The following is a 21,448-nucleotide window of genomic DNA, read 5'->3' as shown; positions in this document are numbered from 1 at the left end:
TCCTCATCCAATCATATGAAATTAAGCTTCTTCACTAGTAGGACTATTGGGACTAAATGTTTTATCAGCCTGTGGATCGAAAGAGTTAGTTAACCCTGATGAGGTGTCTCTCTTGTTGTCCGATTGACATCATATCCAAGTACATTAGGTAGAGTTCTAAGTCGATGGAGGGTATACGGTATGTGTTACTAAAACAGATTCACTCTGATCAGGGACTTGGGAGTTTCTCACAAAAAAAACGGCGAAGGAATTGGATAACCTAACTGTTGCATGTAAAACAAATTGTATAACATAACTGAGTCAAGTGAATGTAGGAGGAGAGGAGAGTTAACCAGTGTGCCTGACTGTGTGTGTTTACCACAGTGGTCTGTGTAATCATCGCCTCAGTCCATTTCTATAAATACTAGCTCAGTGGGAGGGCTCAGAATCAGCCATCTTCTCCATTGTCTGATAAATCAAGAAATATCTACCATCCTGGAGCTTCGAGGTTACAGAAAGGCTTACATGGTTTTAGGGAGAGGGAAAAAAGAAAGACATTATAACTCAGGGTCCTCTAATGCTCCATGTTGAATATTATTAAAATTAATAATTGCATACAAAATACAGTATGACACACATTTCACACAGACAGACAGTTTGTGATGGTGGTTAATATCTTGACTACTGCAGTATACTTATAGACTCATTAAAAGGAGCCTGAAGCATAGACTCACCCAGGGCCTCCTTAGCCACCATAGAAGCTGCCTGTCATGTTTAGATCTCTGTCTGACAGAGTACATAACAAATCTAGATACAGCTACATAATTCGTTTTAAATTCATCTTGGTTAACCTGCTAATTGTTAACCTACTAATAATAATATTACATTTTATTTATAAAGGGCATTTCAAGCACTCAAGGCACTACAGTTACTGCATAAATATTACATTCCCCCTAAAATAGAGGAAGCCAACATTTTGTCAAACCACCCCATCATCTGACTAAGAAGGCCTTAATAATGCACTATTCACGGATAGACCTTAAAGGGATACTTCCCGATTTGATCATCTACTTCCCCAGAGTCATATCCAACTCGTGGATACCATTTTTATGCCTCTGTGTGCAGTTTGAATGAAGTTGCTAACGAACATTAGTGCAAATGCTAACTAACATTAGCACAATGACTGGAAGTCTATGGTCACTGCTAGCATATACCATAGACATCCAGTCATTGCCGACATCCCAAAGTATCCCTTTAACACTACCTATTATTTTTTATTTAACTAGGCAGTCAGTTAAGAACAAATTCTTATTTACAATGATGGCCTACCGGGGAAAACTGGGTTAACTGCCTTGTTCAGGAGCAGAACGACAGATTTATATCTTGTCAGCTCAGGGATTCAATCCAGCAACCTTTCGGTTACTGGCCCAATGTTCTAACCACTAGGCTACCTGCTACCCCAAAATAACCACCTCAAAATAACATATCCTAGATAGATTCACAACGTGAACAAAATACTTGACATTAAAAAAGAAGTGTACTCTTGTTATGTCCCTCCGCTTTGTTTTCTTTTCCAGTTCTTCCCCAAACAATGTGGCAGTCCAGTCCTTTTATTCTATGTTGTCTGTCTGCCAAACCCTTGTCTCTCTGTTCTGTGTCACATATAGCCACACTGAGGCTGCGTCTTAAATGCCACCCTATTCCCAAAAGTAGTGGATGTGTGTTGGGAATAGGGTGGCATTTCAGATGCAACCTGGGAGATACCATTGTGAGGGGGGAGAAGGGGGGGGGGGGGCATTTCAATGTGAAGGAATGCTTTGGGGTGCGTGGAGGAGGGTGGGAAAAAATGAGTTATCCCAACTGTTGTTTACAAAATGCATGTAAATACTTAAGAGGTCAAATTTTTCAGCTGGGAAAAGATATGTGTCTCAGCATACTAAACTTGCCTGAGTACAGTGTGTTATATACCATTGAGATATGACATTGCATCACACTAACAATGCTAAGACTAGAGAATGAAGGAATGACCAAACCCATGCCTGCTTTCTTTGCTTTGCTTGGTTAGTCTCTAGTCTTTGACATGTTTCTCATATTTCTATGTGGCGGATTAATTCATGATGATACACCTGATAGATAATATATCTAGTAGTGATTTAAGCTTCACCCTCCTCTTCCTCGACCCCCCCAGGATGAATAGTGGCGGCAGCAAGGCTTGGGGTAACAACCAGGATGGGGTGGTGGCCAGCCAGCCTGCCCGTGTGGTGGACGAACGTGAACAGATGGCCATCAGTGGAGGATTCATTCGCAGGTGAGGGAGGGGGCCATGGAGGGACCGGGTGGGTTGGTGGTTAATGTAGGGGGCAGGTGAGGGAGGGGGCCGTGGAGGGACCGGGTGGGTTGGTGGTTAATGTAGGGGGCAGGTGAGGGAGGGGGCCGTGGAGGGACCGGGTGGGTTGGTGGTTAATGTAGGGGACAGGTAGGGGAGGGGGCCGTGGAGGGACTGGGTGGGTTGGTGGTTAATGTAGGGGGGCAGGTGAGGGAGGGGGCCGTGGAGGGACCGGGTGGGTTGGTGGTTAATGTAGGGGGCAGGTGAGGGAGGGGGCCGTGGAGGGACCGGGTGGGTTGGTGGTTAATGTAGGGGGCAGGTAGGGGAGGGGGCCGTGGAGGGACCGGGTGGGTTGGTGGTTAATGTAGGGGGCAGGTGAGGGAGGGGGCCGTGGAGGGACCGGGTGGGTTGGTGGTTAATGTAGGGGGCAGGTAGGGGAGGGGGCCGTGGAGGGACCGGGTGGGTTGGTGGTTAATGTAGGGGACAGGTGAGGGAGGGGGCCGTGGAGGGACCGGGTGGGTTGGTGGTTAATGTAGGGGGCAGGTGAGGGAGGGGGCCGTGGAGGGACCGGGTGGGTTGGTGGTTAATGTAGGGGGCAGGTAGGGGAGGGGGCCGTGGAGGGACCGGGTGGGTTGGTGGTTAATGTAGGGGACAGGTGAGGGAGGGGGCCGTGGAGGGACCGGGTGGGTTGGTGGTTAATGTAGGGGGCAGGTGAGGGAGGGGGCCGTGGAGGGACCGGGTGGGTTGGTGGTTAATGTAGGGGGCAGGTAGGGGAGGGGGCCGTGGAGGGACCGGGTGGGTTGGTGGTTAATGTAGGGGGCAGGTGAGGGAGGGGGCCGTGGAGGGACCGGGTGGGTTGGTGGTTAATGTAGGGGGCAGGTAGGGGAGGGGGCCGTGGAGGGACCGGGTGGGTTGGTGGTTAATGTAGGGGACAGGTGAGGGAGGGGGCCGTGGAGGGACCGGGTGGGTTGGTGGTTAATGTAGGGGGCAGGTGAGGGAGGGGGCCGTGGAGGGACCGGGTGGGTTGGTGGTTAATGTAGGGGGCAGGTAGGGGAGGGGGCCGTGGAGGGACCGGGTGGGTTGGTGGTTAATGTAGGGGGCAGGTGAAGGAGGGGGCCGTGGAGGGACCGGGTGGGTTGGTGGTTAATGTAGGGGGCAGGGATATTCAGTTGTTTGGGTTTGGGGGAGCTGTATGGAACGGAGAGTTTGATGGGAGTCGAAGGTCCCCAAAGGAGGAGAAATCAAAGGTGAAATATGTATGGCTACCTTTATGAATTATATTATTCAATATGTAGTGTGTGGTCTTGTTCTTCTGTCCTCGTGGGTACCTGAAATCCCCAAAAGTCCCCACAAGGATGGTAAAAGATGGAAAATTCTCCCACGTGAGGACATTCCCCAAGTCCCAGCAAGGACAAAGGTTATTTTAAGCTTAGGGGTTAGGTTAGTGGTTAGGGTTGCAATTAGGGTTAGGCGTTAGGGGAAATTGGATTTTGAATGGAAATTAATTTTACGTCCCCACAAGGATGTGTGTGTGTGTGCGAGCGAGCGAGCGTGTATGACTGCTTGTTTGTTTGGATGCATGCAAGCCTAATTCAGTTTCTAAACCACAGGGTAACGGATGATGCCCGGGAAAATGAGATGGATGAGAACCTGGAACAGGTGGGAGGCATCATTGGTAACCTGCGCCACATGGCCCTGGATATGGGCAACGAGATCGACACCCAGAATCGACAGATCGACAGGATCATGGAGAAGGTACTGCTCTTAGTCCTCTATTGGTCCTTTATTGGCCCTGTATCGGCCCTGTGTTGGTCCTCTATTGGTCCTCTGTTGGTCCTCTATTGGTCCTCTATTAGTCCTCTGTTGGGAAAAGGAAGGGAAAGGGGGATACCTAGTCAGTTGCACAACTGAATGAATTCAACTGAAATGTGTCTTCCGCATTTAACCCAACTCCTCTGAATTAGAGAGGTGCGGGGAGCTGCCTTAATCGATGTCCACGTCCGTGTTAGTCCTCTATTGGTCCTCTATTGGTCTTTTATTGTCTATATGCTATTATTAGGAGTTGTTGTTCAAATATTTGTTGACATCACATGACAACCGAGACTCAATAGCCTCACATCTCAAAAAGCCGTTATCTACGTATATTATCTGCAAAATGTTCCAAGAGAAAACAAACAGAACCACAAATAACTCATGTTTTTTCTCTCTTTCTCTTTCCTTTCCTGTCCTGTCCTGTCCTTTCCTGTCCTTTCCTTTCCTTTCCTTTCCTTCTCTAGGCTGATTCTAACAAGACCAGGATTGACGAAGCCAACCAACGGGCCACTAAGATGCTGGGCAGTGGCTAAGCTCCCAGAGCATGCTGCTTTTCCCGCAATCGCAATTTATCGCAATTTATTGTCATGGTATTTACCTTCTAGGTTTGCACATGTGCACATATCACCTCCCCACATTGTAAATGTTGTTCTGTGTATCGTTTGTCTGGCTTTTTCAATGATTGTCCTCGTAAAATGAAATATTTCTTATCCTCTGTATCATTCTTTCCAAAGGTTGTATACAGTGCTGACTCGATGGCTCTAGTTCACTTGTGAAGTTTATATTCTCTTTATCAAATATAGTAAATACAGTTAACTGCCAAAATAAAGGAAACACTTGAGTAGATTAGGGTCTGTTTTGGTGTGAGTGCATTTTCCTGGCATGATTTAGGTCCATTCAACCTCTTCGAGGGCAAGGTAAACAACAATAAATACACAGCCATTCTGAGATCACCTTCAACCTATGGTGAAGAATTTCTATCGTGATAGGAGTGGTCTCTTTCAGGATGACAATGCCCCCATCCACAGGGCACGGGTGGTCACTGAACATTTTGATGAGCATGAAAATGAAATAAACCATATGCCATGGCCATCTCAGTCACCAGTTCTCAACCCAATTGAACACTGATGGGAGATTCTGGAGTGGCGCCTTGGACAGCTTTTTCCACTACTAACAAAACACCAAATTATGGAATTTCTTGCGGAAGAATGGTGTCGCATTCCCTCCAATAGAGTTCCAGACACTTTTAGAATCTATGCCAAGGCACACTGAAAATGTTCTGGTGGCTTGTGGTGGCCCAATGCCCTACTGTGATACTTTATGTTGGTGTTTCCTTTATTCTGACAGATACCTGTATATACTGTATAAAGTACACTGCTGGATGACAAATATAATAGGAATGCTATACAAGCTGTTTTCCTTTTCAGTATTGTCTCAGTAAAACTGTGTCATTCCATCAGCTACTGTCATGCTCCTTATTTTGATGTTGTCATGACGAATGAAGAAGAGGGAAAAAACCCGATGATTACAAGTTATAGTAAATTCAAAAAGCACTTAAGTACAATCGCTGTCTTTGGTTCATTACTGTTCAGACAATGTGCAACTAGATTCGCTGTAATAGACTTTGCATTCCAAGTGATTTTAATTGTGCGTTCTGCATGACAAATGGTAAAAAAAATTGTCTTATACATAAAAGCGGTCTTAAAAATATATACACTGAGTGTACAAAACATTAGGAACACCTTCTTACTATTGAGTTGCACCCCATTTTGTACTTAGAACAGCCTCAATTCAATGGATTCCGCAAGGTGTCGAAAGCATTCCTCAAGGATGCTGACCAATGTTGACTCCAATGCTTCCCACAGTTGTCTCAAGTTGGCTGGATGTGCTTGGTGGTGGACCATTCTTGATAATACACACGGGAAACTGTTGAGCGTGAAAAACCCAGCAGCGCTGCCGTTCTTGACACACTCAAACTGGTGCGCCTGGCAACTACTACCATACCCCGTTCAAATCTTTTGTCTTACCCATTCATGCTTCGAATGGCACACGTACACAATCCATGTCTCAATTGTCTCAAGGCTTAAAAATCCTTCTTTAACCTGTCTCCTCCCCTTCACCTACACTGATTGATGTGGATTTAACAAGTGGCATTACTAAGGGATCATATCTTTCACCTGGATTCACCAGGTCAGTCTATGTCATGGAAAGAGCAGGTGTTCCTAATGTTTTGTTTACTCATGCTCAGTATTATGACACAGTTAAACGATCCATACTCTCCTGCAAGTTTACAATACTTCCACTATTTATATCAACATATATTTACAGACTGTGACCATTGTACAATAATGCAAAATGATTTTCACGTGAAGAGATTATCATGAAAAAATGAGGACCTGTTTTTTCTAAATTAATATGCAGTTCAGTGAAGATATTGAATATGTGCTGAAAGGTGGGGGACTAGTTGGGCACTGTATCATAGGTTTTGGATGCTCTGGGAAAAAAAAAAATGTAAAGCAAAAACTCGTATTTCTGAGAGACCTTACTTTTATAAGAAGATTGTATTGTGTTTGTTTAATCTCCCTGTGTGGTTCATTAATGGTAAAATAATAATGATACAAATGTGAATATGATAATAATAACACTCTGAAACAAAAAATGACATACAAATGTTTTTTGTTTGCTTCTGTATTTTTACAGCCGATGCACACCAAATCGCTGAAATTAATTAATAAATACCTTCTCTGAACGACACAATAGATTCAATTGTGAGATTGACGTCCTCAAAACGCATGTAGTATTAAAACTCCCTTTGTATTCTGTCAGTTTCTGAAGTGGTGGAACATTTTGTAGCTAGCTGAATTGAGAAATAAAACCTATTCTCTGTGATTGGTCATGATGGGTCTTTATTGCTCTTGTCAGTCAATGGCTTTGTCTATACAGACACACACCTGCTAATACAATATATGTCTGTCTTCATCTGTCAGTCAGATTCACCAGGCCAAAGACAACAATATCGTTATACCCACACTGACATATAACAACAACATAATATACAACCAAATGATGTATGAACATGAAATAAATACTGTATGTAAATTGAACAGTATATGTAATGACAACATTAACAATACCCAGTATATGTATACTGTGACTGACATTATACACGTAAATAAGACACTTATTTGACTATACCATCCATCTTTACAGTTATGTATCTTTTGTAGTCACGTGAACGTTTATTCATTTTTATTTTTTAAGCACGACTGCGTCCCAAATGGCACCCTTACCTACGTAGTGCATTACTTTTGACCAATCCCCCCCCCCCCCAAAAAAAATAAGGTGTTTGTTGTTGTCACATAGACATGATAGTTGCAGAGAAATTTGTTGCTTTACAGGGTCAGCCAGAGTAGTACGGTGCCCCTAGAGCAAATTTGGGTTAAGTGACTTGCTCAAGGACACATCAGAATATTTTTCACCTTACCTGCCACCTATATAAGGAATAGTGTGCCATTTGGAAACGGCCCAGGATTCAGTATCTGGTGGGCCATTAGAAGGTCTCATTAGTAAGATGAATGCGATGGGGGCGTTTCATAATTATGATACATAATTGTATATTGTAAGACGCAGAGTAGGTGAACGGAGGATCTCTGCATGTGTGGTTCCCACCGTGAAGCATAGAGGAGGAGGTGTGATGGTGTGGGGGTGCTTTGCTAGTGACACTGTCAGTGATTTATTTAGAATTCAAAGCACACTTAACCAGCATGGCTACCATTGCATTCTGCAGTGATACGCCATCCCATCTGGAGAGTGATGGAGTGCTGCATCAGATGTCCTGGCCTCCACAATCACCCGACGTCAACCCAATTGAGATGGTTTGGGGTGAGTTGGACCGCAGAGTGAAGGAAAAGCAGCCAACAAGTGCTCAGCATATGTGGAAACTCTTTCAAGACGGTTGGAAAATACAGGCACAACTGTTAATTGAAATGCATTCCAGGTGACTACCTCATGAAGCTGGTTGAGAGAATGCCAAGAGTGTGCAAAGCTGTCATCAAGGCAAAGGGTGGCTATTTTGAAGAATCTGAAATATAAAATATATTTCGATTTATTTAACACTTTTTTGGTTACCACATGATTCCATGTGTTATTTCATAGTGCTGATGTCTTCAATATTATTCTACAATGTAGAAAATAGTACAAATAAAGAAAATCCCTTAAATGAGTAGACGTGTCCAAACTGTATGTAAACTTCCGACTTAAACTGTATATATATATATATATATATATATATATATATATATATATATATAAACTCAGCAAAAAAAGAAACGTCCCTTTTTCAGGACCCTGTCTTTCACAGATAATTCGTTAAAATCCAAATAACTTCACAGATCTTCATTGTAAAGGGTTTAAACGCTGTTTCCCATGCTTGTTCAATGAACCATAAACAATTAACAATGAACATGCACCTGTGGAACGGTCGTTAAGACACTAACAGCTTACAGACGGTAGGCAATTAAGGTCACATATATGAAAACTTAGGACACTAAAGAGGCCTTTCTATTGACTCTGAAAAACACCAAAATAAAGATGCCCAGGGTCCCTGCTCATCTGCGTGAACGTGCCTTATGCATGCTGCAAGGAGGCATGAGGACTGCAGATGTGGCCAGGGCAATAATTTGCAATGTCCGTACTGTGAGACGCCTAAGACAGCGCTACAGGGAGACAGGACGGACAGCTGATCGTCCTCGCAGTGGCAGACCACGTTTAACAACATCTGCACAGGATCGGTACATCCGAACATCACACCTGCGGGACAGGTACAGGATGGCAACAACAACTGCCCGAGTTACACCAGGAACGCACAGACTGTCTGCAATAGGATGAGAGAGGCTGGACTGAGGGCTTGTAGGCCTGTTGTAAAGCAGGTCCTCACCAGACATCACCGGCAACAACGTCGCCTATCGGCACAAACCCACCGTCGCAGGACCAGACAGGACCGGCAAAAAGTGCTCTACACTGACGAGTAGCGGTTTTGTCTCACCAGGGGTGATGGTCAGATTCGCGTTTATCATTGAAGGAATGAGCGTTACACAGAGGCCTGTACTCTGGATTGGGATCGATTTGGAGGTGGAGTGTCCGTCATGGTCTGGGGTGGTGTGTCACAGCATCATCGGACTGAGCTTGTTGTTGTATGTTACAGGGAAGACATCCTCCTCCCTCATGTGGTACCCTTCCCGCAGGCTCATCCTGACATGACCCTCCAGCATGACAATGCCACCAGCCATACTGCTCGTTCTGTGCGTGATCTCCTGCAAGACAGGAATGTCAGTGTTCTGCCATGGCCAGCGAAGAGCCCGGATCTCAATCCCATTGAGCATGTCTGGGACCTGTTGGATCGGAGGGTGAGGGCTAGGGCCATTCCCCCCAGAAATGTCCGGGAACTTGCAGGTGCCTTGGTGGAAGAGTGGGGTAACATCACAGAAAGAACTGGCAAATCTGGTGCAGTCCATGAGGAGGAGATGCACTGCAGTACTTAATGAAGCTGGTGGCCACACCAGATACTGATTGCTTCTTTTGAATTTGACCCCCCCCTCCACACACTTTGTTCAGGGACATGTTATTCCATTTCTGTTAGTTACATGTCTGTGGAACTTGTTCAGTTTATGTCTCAGTTGTTGAATCGTGTTATGTTCATACAAATATTTACACATGTTAAACCTGTCTGGGCTAGGGGGCAGTATTTTCATGGCCAGATGAAAAACGTTCCCAATTTAAACAGGTTACTACTCTGACCCAGAAACTACAATATGCATATTATTAGTAGATTTGGATAGAAAACACTCTGAAGTTTCTAAAACTGTTTGAATGGTGTCTGTGAGTATAACAGAACTCATATGGCAGGCAAAAACCTGAAAAAAAGTCAACCAGGAATTGGAGGATCTGAGAATTGTAGTTCTTCTTTCTAGTCCCTTTCGAAACTACAGTATCTGTGGGGTTACGTTGCACTTCCTAAGGCTTCCATTGGCTGTCAAAAGCCTTCAGAAAGTTGTTTCAGCCTTCTCCTGTTACTGGGCAGATAATAGGAGCTCAGTTACTGAGTGGACTGCCTGGCAACAAAGGGATTGGATATGCTCGGTCCCGTGAGCGCGCCGTTCCTTCTTTTTCTCCTTGAATGAATACGCTATTGTCCGGTTGGAATATTATCGTAATTTTACGTTAAAAATACCATAAAGATTGATTTTAAACAGCGTTTGACATGCTTCTAAGTACGGTAATGGAACATTTTGACTTTTTGTCTCTGGTACTGCGCTCGCGCGTTATGCCTTTGGATAGTGCTCTGAACGCACGAACAAAACGGAGGTATTTGGACATAAATATGTATTATTTCGGACAAAAACAACATTTCTTGTGGAAGTAGCAGTCCTGGGAGTGCATTCTGACGAAGATCAGCAAAGGTAAGAGAATATTTCTAATACTAATTCTGAGTTTAGGTTGCCCCAAACTTGGCGGGTGTCTGTATAGCTCGCTGTGATGGCTGAGCTATGTACTCAGAATATTGAAAAATGTGCTTTCTCCGTAAAGCTATTTTAAAATCTGACAAAGCGGTTGCATCCAGGAGTAGTCTATCTATAATTCTTTAAATAATTGTTATATATTTTGTCAACGTTTATGATGTGTATTTTTGTAAATTGATTTGCACATTCACCGTACGTTTTGGTGGGAATACATTTTCTGAACATCACACGCCAATGTAAAATGATGTTTTTGGATATAAATATGAACTTTATCGAACAAAACATACATGTATTGTGTAACATAATGTCCTAGGAGTGTCATCTGATGAAGATCGTCAAAGGTTAGTGCTTCATTTAGCTGTGTTTTGGGTTTGTGTCCTTGCTTGGAAAATGTCTGTGTGATTATTTTGGTCTATGTACTCTCCTAACATAATCTAATGTTTGGCTTTTGCTGTAAAGCCTTTTTGAAATCGGACAATGTGGTTACATCAAGGAGAAGTGTATCTTTAAAATGGTGTAAAATAGTTGTATGTTTGAGAAAGTTGAATTATGACATTTTGTTGTTTTGAATTTGCCGCCCTGATATTTCACTGACTGTGTCCCGCAGGTGGGACGCTAGCGTCCCACGTAGCCCATAGAAGTTAAGTTTGCTGAAAATAAACGCAGTTGACAGGGAGAGGACGTTTCTTTTTTTGCTGAGTTAATGTATGTATATGTATATAAACTCAGTTTATATATAGAGTTTTCTTAAAAGCCACACAATAGAAAGCTGCAATATTTATAAGAGAACTTCAGTTCTTGGAGGAGTTCCTGCATATTTTTTGGCAAACCTTTAGTTTGAATCAGACCAAGCTGCCACAGAGAGCGAGAGCATGATGCTGCATCTATTCTGTAGCTTCCAGTAAGATAAATCAAGATCTGGGAAACATTGGGGAAAACAAGTGGTGATTTAATACCACACTATCACCATCTGTCTGTAGCTTCTCCATTATTCATTACTGAAGTGAGAGGAGAAAAAAGAGAAGAGAAGAGAAGAGAAGAGAAGAGAAGAGAAGAGAGGAGAGGAGATGAGACGAGAAGAGATACTGATGGACTGATCTTGTTTTGTGTCATTTGTACTATGTGGCAATAGCATTCAACACAATTCAAACCTGGTTTCAAATGGTGCCTAGTAGTGCCAATGCTATTAATGTGCAATTACCATTTGACCATTTGATTTCTAAAATCTATGAATAAATACTGTAAAATAAAGTGCTACCCACCAGTCCCCTTATCCACTCACTGTGGTTGCATCCCAAATGGGACCTTATTCACTATATAGTGCACTTCTTTTGACCATATGGGCCCTAGTCAAAAGTAGTGCACTAAATGGGGAATAGGGTGCTATTTGGGATGCAGACAGTGTAATGTACATCTTGGATGCTCCCTGCATCGTGACTGTGGGTGGTGATCACTTAAACACAGCAAATTATAGGGTAATGTAGTTGTGATGTCTGGCTCTCATCCCACAATACAGTAAGTCTGTCTGTTCAGAGGAGATACAGCGAATAAGAGGGTTGAATGGCTGAAGTATACCATATGTGTGACTGTGAATAATGGGGCTGTGTGGTTGTAAAATGGCTGTAATAAAATGGTGTGTATGGGGTGGGGTGTGTCTCGTCCCCGACAGGACTGAGAACTGGCCTCTTCCCTGGAATCATATCTCCTTCACTGTTTGGCATCCCTCATATACTGTCTTCCACATAATCTCTCATCTCATGCATCCCTAGCTGGCTTCCGCTCTGATTTTTCATTTCACACACTCACACAATCCACTCTCACAACACCTAACCTCTTCCCTCCCTCATCTCTCCCTTTTTTTAAGCCTATCCCAAACCTTAACCCTTACCTTAACCATTCAGAGTTAATAACTAACATTAAACATGTGCAATTAATGCCTAAACTTAACTTTAAACACTTGCCATTTGCACCAAATTCGAAATTTGATGTTTGAGAAACATGAATGAATGTCTAGTTGAACATATGTGTGACTGTGTGTAATGGGGCTGCGTGTTTGTAAAATGGATGTAATAAAATGGTGTGCATTTTGAAAATAATTTTTTATTTAACCTTTATTTAACTAGGCATTCTTATTCTTATTTACAATGACGGCATGTGGGGTGTGTGTGTGCGCGTGCACCAGTGCACGTGTATGTGCGTGCGCCCGTGCATGTACTGTATGTGTGTGATGAATGACAAGTGCACTCCCTGAAGTGCAACATTGCTGACTTTTTCCTTTCAGCAGCTCCTAATCTGGTACTTGTCGTGGAAATTCAGTACTGAGAGAGATTGTCATTTCTTCAAACAATCATTTTTATTTAATATTGATTCATTATTGCAATAATGAGGCTGGTCGACCCCCTACGCTTGAGTGTTGGACCAAGTAACCTAACCCCCCCCCTCATGTAGACCAAGGAGCATCATAAGCCACTCTGGGTTCATCCTGTCATTATCTGCACGTGGGTTTTTGTCTTAACCCCACCCCGGCTTAGTTTCCCAGATGCAAGGATGATTTAGAGACAATGAGGAATTGTTCTAAACTCATCCTGGCTATCTCTATCTCATTTGTCAGCTCAAGCCATCTCCGGTGACCATACGCCCAGATTAGCTGCAGGGAACTAGAGTGGAGACCACAAAAACACAGACACTAACAGGACAGAAATATCCTCCCATTTGTTAAGTATTAATCGCTAACTATTAATATCAAGCAAATCAGGATGTGTAATTTTTCTATCTCTAGTCCACATCCAGGGTGTGAGCAGATAACACACATTCTGCTCCCCCTCTCTGTCTGTCTCTGTGTCTGATAGATAGTTGACCCAGTGCCTTCCCAGTTTGTGCTGATGGCTACTAGCTAGTAATTAAAACTTGTGGTGATTTATAACAGAGAGGCCTTGCTTGCTAGCACTCATTGTCATTTACAGTGGTTATATCGACCCCCCTAAATGTAATCAGGCTTTCCATAGCTAGCAGGCCACAGCGAAGACACAGAGACAGCTAGAGCTAAATGGCACCAGGGGGATGGCTGTCGTTTTACGGGCTCCTAACCAACTGTGCTATTGTGTTCGTTTTTTCGCATTGTTTGTAACTTATTTTTTTAAATTATTTTGTACATAATGTTGCTGCTTCCGTTTCTTCTGACCGAAAATAACTTCTGAACATCAGAACAGCGATTACTCACCTCGAACTGGACAAAGATTTTTTTCTTTAACGAGTCCAAAGCGAAGGATATACTGCTTTCTCAGGAACGGGCCCAAATCCCATCATTTGCGTGAAGAAGACAGAGAAAAGGGGTCGGAGGTCGGGCTTCCTTCTGAGAATTCGTAGGCGAGTTAGTAAACATCCACTACCATCCGTTCTATTGGCCAACGTGCAATCATTGGAAAACAAAATGGATGATAAACGATCAAGACTATCCTACCAACAGGACATTAAAAACATTAATAGCTTATGTTTCGCCGAGTCGTGGCTGAACAACGACACGGATAATATAGAGCTGGTGCGATTTTCCATGCATGGGCAGGACAGAGAAGCTACATCTACAAAGACAAGTGGTGGGGGTGTGTGTCTATTTGTCAATAACAGCTGGCACACGATGTCTAATATAAAGAAGTCTCGAGGTATTGTGCAAACTGTGCAAACAGATCCACAAGGAAGATGGATTATTTTAAATACGCTATTGGACCAAAAACAGATCTGTCTAATTCATCTGTATGGGTCAAATAATGATGATCCACACTTCTTTGAAAATATATATAATAATGTATTGAGCTCACAAGCAATGAAATAATGTATTTTTAGGGTGGGAGATTATAATACGGTTTTAAGTACTCAATGGATCGTAAAGGAAATCACTCTACAAACTATCACCCTCAAGCGCTTAAGGAGATCATGAAGATCATGGATTCGTCAGAACTAGTGGATATATGGAGGTTGAAAAACCCTGACCTAGTGAGATATACATGGAGGCTTAATCGAGTTAGCCATCTTGATTACTTATTAATACGAGACCAAATGAGACCGGATGTCACGGTTGTCGTAAGGAGAAGCGGACCAAAGTGCAGCCTGTGTGTCGTTCCACATTTTATTTACACTGTGAAACTATGCAGTACATAAACATAAACTAAAGAACAAAACAACAAACCGTGACACAGAGGTGAAACATACACTCCTCAAAAACAATCTCCCACAAACCCAGGTAGAAAAAAACCCTACTTAAGTATGATCTCCAATTAGAGACAACGTGGACCAGCTGCCCCAAACAAAACCAAACATAGAAAAACAAAACTAGAACATAACATAGAAAAACTAAACTAGAAAAAAAACCTGTCATGTTCTGACCTACTCTACCATAGAAAATAACAGCTTACTATGGTCAGGACGTGACACCGGACCACCATCTAATTGGCCTCCACAGAGTTTCCACGTGGATGGGGATATTGGAAATTTTATCAAAGCCTATTGGATGACAATTTGTTCTTAACTAAGACAAAATAATTCATAATTTACTTTTTTTTGCACAGCATAGGTAGAGCAGATCCCCTTATTGTATGGGACACTTTCAAATGTACTTTTAGAGGCCATCCAATACAATACTGATGATTAAAACAAAAGCAGTTTAGGTCAAAAGAGATTAGACTAATAAAGGAAATAGAGGAAGTAACAGCACAGGTAGATGGTAATGGAAACTGTACTATAGAAATACAAAATAGGTTAGAGGAAAAACAAAAAGAAATGGAGGTACTTATTCAAGAACGATCAAGTGTAATGTATTACAAAAATAAAGCGAATTGGATGGAACATTTTGAAAAATGCACCAATTTCAAAAAAAACTTTAACATAAATTCTACCAAAAATAATTTACAGAAACTTGTTACAAATGATTATCCATGATACACCAAATTATATTTTGTAAGAAGAAACAAAATATTTTAAGCATATGTTTTCTTTTCAGTCTACTCCATTTTCACTGAATGATGTTAACTGTAAGGATGTCTTTCATAATAATAATAATAATGTAAAATTAACACATTTACAGAAAGATCTGTGTGAAGGTCAACTTACAGAAGAGGAACTTTTTGAGACAATAAAATATTTTCAGTCTGGAAAAACACCAGGGCTTGACGGTATACCAGTAGAGGTATATCAGACCTTTTTTGATGTACTCAAAGATCCATTATTAGCATGTTTTAATTACTCTTATACAAGTGGTAGACTTTCAGGTACTCAACAAGGTCTCATTACTACTAAAACAGGACACAGGTGGTAAGTATAAAGATCCAGTCCATTTAAAAAACTGGAGGCCTCTTACACTTCAACGTTGTGATGTGAAAATCCTAGTGAAATATATAGCACATAGAATAAAAAAGGTTTTACCAGATATTGTTCATCCTGATCAGACAGGTTTTTTTACATGGATGATATACTGGAGATAATATACGACAATTACTTGAAACAATTGAACATTATGAAACATCGAAGATACCAGGCCTGGTCTTCATAGCAGATTTTGAAAAGGCGTTTGATAAAGTATGAGTAGAATTTAAATATTAATACCTGGATTACTTTAATTTTGGTGAATCTCTTATAGAATAGGTTAAAGATATGTACAGCAACCCCAGATGTAAAATAGTAAATAATGGTTACTTCTCAGAAAGTATTGAGTTTTTAAGAGGAGTAAAATAAGGCTGTCCGTTGTCTCCATGTGTATTTATTAAATCCATTGAAATGCTAGCTATTAAAATTAGATCCAACAAGAACATCAATGGGTTAGAAATCCTAATATAAAAACAAAAGTGTCAATGCATGCCGATGACGCTAGTTTTTTTTCTTAAATCCACAATCTGGATACCTGCACAGTCTCATTGAAGATCTTGATCACTTTTGTAGCCTCTCTGGATTAAAACCTAATTATGACAAGTGTACCATATTACGTATTGAATCTTTAAAAAATACAGTGTTTACACTACCTTGTAGTTTACCAATAAAATGGGCGGATGGTGAAGCAGACATACTTGGTATTCACATTCAAAAATATAAATGATCTTACAACAATTCATTTCAATAGAAAGTTAGCAAAAATAGATACGATTCTGCAACCATGGAGAGGTACAGTTGAAGTCGGAAGTTTACATACACTTAGGTTGGAGTCATTAGAACTCGTTTTTCAACCACTCCACAAATTTCTAGTTAACAAACTATAGTTTTGGCAAGTCAGTTAGGACATCTACTTTGTGGATGACACAAGTAATTTTTCCAACAATTGTTTATAGACAGATAATTTCACTTATAATTCACTGTATCACAATTCCAGTGGGTCAGACATTTACATACACTAAGTTGACTGTGCCTTTAAACAGCTTGGAAAATTCCAGAAAATTATGTCATGGCTTTAGAAGCTTCTGATAGGCTAATTGACATCATTTGAGTCAATTGGAGGTGTACCTGTGGATGTATTTCAAGGCCTACCTTCAAACTCAGTGCCTCTTTTGCTTGACATAATGGGAAAATCTAAATAAATCAGCGAAAACCTCAGAAAATAAATTGTAGACCTCCACAAGTCTGCTTCATCCTTGGGAGCAATTTCCAAACACCTGAAGGTACCATGTTCATCTATACAAACAATACTGCGCAAGTATAAACACCATGGGACCACGCAGCCGTCATACCGCTCAGGAAGGAGACACGTTCTGTCTCTAGAGATGAACGTACTTTGGTGCGAAAAGTGCAAATCAATCCCAGAACATCAGCAAAGGACCTGGTGAAGATGCTGGAGGAAACAGGTACAAAAGCATCTATAGCCACAGTAAAACGAGTCCTATATCGACGAGACCTAAAAGTCCGCTCAGCAAGGAAGAAGCCACTGCTCCAAAACCGCCATAAAAAAAGACAGACTATGGTTTGCAACTGCACATGGGGACAAAGATCATACTTTTTGGAGAAATGTCCTCTGGTTTGATGAAGCAAAAATAAAACTGTTTGGCCATAATGACCATCGTTATCTTCAGAAGAAAAAGGGGGAGGCTTGCAAGCCGAAGAACACCATCCCAACCGTGAAGCACGGTGGTGGCAGCATCATGTTGTGGGCGTGCTTTGCTGCAGGAGGGACTGGTGCACTTCACAAAATGGATGGCATCATGAGGAAGCAAAATTATGTGGATATATTGAAGCAACATCTCAAGACATCAGTCAGGAAGTTAAAGCTTGGTCACAAATGGGTCTTCCAAATGGACAATGACCCCAAGCATACTTTCAAAGTTGTGGCAAAATGGCTTAAGGACAACAAAGTCAAGGTATTGGAGTGGCCATCATAAAGCACTGACCTCAACCCTATTGAAAAATTGTGGGCAGAACTGAAAAAGCGTGGGCGAGGAAGGAGGCCTACAAACCTGACTCAGTTACACCAGCTCTTTCAGGAGGAATGGGCCAGAATTCACCCAACTTATTGTGGGAAGCTTGTGGAAGGCTAACCAAAATGTTTGACCCAAGTTAAACAATTTAAAGGCAATGCTACCAAATACTAATTGAGTGTATGTAAACTTCTGACCCACTGGGAATGTGATGAAAGAAATAAAAGCTTGAATAAATCCTTCTCTCTACTATTGTTTTGACATTTCACATTCTTAAAATAAAGTGGTGATCCTAACTGACTTTGGCAGGGAATTTTTACTAGGATTAAATGTCAGGAATTGTAAAAAACTGAGTTTAAATGTATTTAGCTAAGGTGTATGAACTTAACTTCCGACTTCAACTGTAAATACTTGTCTATTTATGGAAAAAAATCACATTGATTAACTCTTTGGTCCTATCACAGTTTACTTACTAATGGCACTGCCTACTCCAGATGACTCGTTTTTTAAATCATATGAGAAAAATATATTTAATTTTATTTGGAATGCTAATCCAGACAAAATTAAACATGCCTATTTATATAATGAATATGAGTTTGGGTGGACTAAAATGATTAAATATTAAATCTTTAAACCTCTCACTAAAATCTTCACTCATACATAAGTTATAATTAACCCCAAAATGTTTCTCCAGTAAATTATTAAGAAAGGCTCATCCTTTGTTCAAAAATTGCCCTTTTGCCTTTATACAGATTACAACTTCTCATTTCCGACTAATTGAAAATTACATTTTGTTTAAAGTATCGCCCTTTCTTAAACAAGCCATACAAAGCTGGTTACAATTTCAGTTTTATCCTCTAGAAAAGATAGAACAAATATTACAACAAATGTTATGGTTAAATATACTGATTAATAAAAAAAAACATTCTTTATGGACATTTTTTTTAAAAATTGTATTATATTTATTAATGATATTATGAATAGAAACGGAGGAGTTATGTCACATATGCAGTTATCGAAAATATATGGGAATATCTGCTCAATCCAAATTTACAACCAACTGATTGAAGCACTACCACAAAAATGGAGGAGGCAAGTGGAAAAGGGACAAGGTAGGGAACTTGTTTGCCTGCTATATATTAAAGATACAAATTGGCTGAAAGGAACTGGCATAAATAGAAAAATATACCAATTTCATTTGAGGACAAAAATGTTGACAGCTGCGCCTTACAGGTTGTAAAGTAAATGGGAAGAGATTTTTGATGCAGCAAATTCCATGGCATATGGAACTGGTACAAAACACAACACTTGATTCAAAACACTTGGAGTTTTTGAATTGAAATTATTATATAAAATTCTTGCCACCAAAAGAATGCTATATATATGGGGCATACAACAATCTCAGCTCTGTAGATTTTGCTGCGAAGAGACAGAATCAATAAATAATTTATTTTGGTATTTCCCCTCTGTAGCTTGTTTCTGGTCACAGGTTCAGGATTGGTTAAAAAAATCACAACATGCACTTAAAATGAACCTTACAAATAGCAGTGTTGGGCAATTTGGAAAGCCATAGTCAGTCAATAAATAATATAGTAATACTCGAAGGAAAGGTTTTCATCTTTAGCTCACAATCTGTGGATACTGTACGATTAGAAAGGTAAAAAAAATATGTAAAACATCACAGCACAATTGAAAAATAAATGGCACATGGAAACCAAACGAGGGTGGTCTATGGTGATAGGTGGGATAGGCTGAGAGTGGCTGAGGGTTGGGATTAAAGAGCTTATGTTATGCATCATGTGACTGCGTTATATAAATGTACCATGTATGTAAAATGTGTATGTGAAATGTGTATGTAAAATGTGCATGCAAAATATGTATGCAAAATATGCCAAAAAGCTGTAAAAAAAGCAGAAATATATTTGTCCCCCAAGGGGGGGGGGGGGGTTAATAGTAAAATAAAATAAATAAATAAATAACTCTCGAAGTATTGCTCGCCTGAAGAAGAGTACTTCATGATAAGCTGTAGACTACACTATCTACCAAGAGAGTTCTCATCTATATTATTCGTAGCTGTCTATTTACCACCACAAACCGATGCTGGCACTAAGACCGCACTCAACGAGCTGTATAAGGCCGTAAGCAAACAAGAAAATGCTCATCCAGAAGTGGAGCTCCTCGTGGCCGGGGATTTTAATGCAGGCAAACTTAAATCCATTTTACTTCATTTCTACCAGCATATCACATGTGCAAGCAGAGGGAAAGAAAACTCTAGACCACCTTTACTCCGCACACAGAGAAGCATACAAAGCTCTCCCTTGCCCTCCTTTTGGCAAATCTGACCATAATTCTATCCTCTTGATTCATGCTTACAAGCAAAAACTAAAGCAGGAAGTACCAGTGACTGGCTCAATACGGAAGTGATCAGAATCAATTCAAATCAAATTTTGTATTAGTCAAATTCGCCGAATACAACAGGTGTGGACCTTACAGTGAAATGCTTACTTACAAGCTCCTAACCAACAATGCAGTTAAAAAAATACAGATAAGAATAAGAAATAAAAGTAACAAGTAATTAAAGAGCAGCCGTGCGGTAGCAGAGAGAACAGTCTATGACTAAGGTGGCTGGAGTATTTGACAATTTTTAGGGCTTTCCTCTGACACCGCCTGGTATAGAGGTCCTGGATGGCAGGAAGCTTGGCCCCAGTGATGTACTGGGCGGTTCACACTATCCTCTGCAGTTCCTTGAAGTCGGAGGCCGAGCAGTTGCCATACCAGGCAGTGATGCAACCAGTCAGGATGCTCTCGATGGTGCAGCTGTAGAATATTTTACATTTACATTTTAGTCATTTAGCAGACGCTCTTATCCAGAGCGACTTAGAGTAGTGAATACATACATTTCATTTTTTTCCATTTCATGCATTTTTTATTTTTTTTTGTACTGGCCCCCTGTGGGAATCGAACCCACAACCCTGGCGTTGCACACACCATGCTGGCGTTGCAAACACCATGCTCTACCAACTGAGCCACATTGAAGGCGTGGCTTTTTTGAGGATCTGAGGAACCATGCCAAATCTTTTCAGTCTCCTAAGGGGGAATAGGTTTTGTCGTGCCCTCTTCACAACTGTCTTGGTGTGCTTGGACCATGTTAGTTTGTTGGTGATGGGACACCAAGGAACTCAACCTGCTCCACTGCAGCCCCGTCGATGAGAATGGGGGCGTGCTCGGTCCTCCTTTTCCTGTAGTCCACAATCATCTCCTTTGTCTTGATCACGTTGAGGGAGAGGTTGTTGTCCTGGCACCACACGGCCAGGTCTCTGACCTCCTCCGAATAGGCTGTCTTGTCGTTGATCATTCCTACCACTGTTGTTTCATTGGCAAATGTAATGATGGTGTTGGAGTCGTGCCTGGCCGTGCAGTCATGA

At 41.4% G+C, this 21,448-nt stretch overlaps 1 protein-coding gene across 2 annotated transcripts in view; it reads left to right on the top strand.

The window, feature by feature from the left end:
• Positions 1–7,006, top strand: part of snap25a (synaptosome associated protein 25a) — a 43,448-nt gene extending 36,442 nt beyond the window's left edge. For both annotated transcript variants that reach the window (XM_014144863.2, XM_014144861.2), the window contains exons 6-8: positions 2,168–2,287; positions 3,916–4,060; positions 4,582–7,006. In XM_014144863.2, the coding sequence (XP_014000338.1) occupies positions 2,168–2,287; positions 3,916–4,060; positions 4,582–4,650 (334 nt within the window). In that variant the 3' untranslated portion in view covers positions 4,651–7,006. The remainder of the gene's footprint in view (positions 1–2,167; positions 2,288–3,915; positions 4,061–4,581) is intronic.
• Positions 7,007–21,448: the final 14,442 nt, after the last annotated feature.

Source organism: Salmo salar, chromosome ssa15 (genome assembly GCF_905237065.1).
Source record: "Salmo salar chromosome ssa15, Ssal_v3.1, whole genome shotgun sequence".
Classification (NCBI taxonomy): Eukaryota; Metazoa; Chordata; class Actinopteri; order Salmoniformes; family Salmonidae; genus Salmo; species Salmo salar.
Note: the sequence above shows the minus strand (reverse complement) of the source record. Positions and strands in the feature narration are given on the sequence as shown.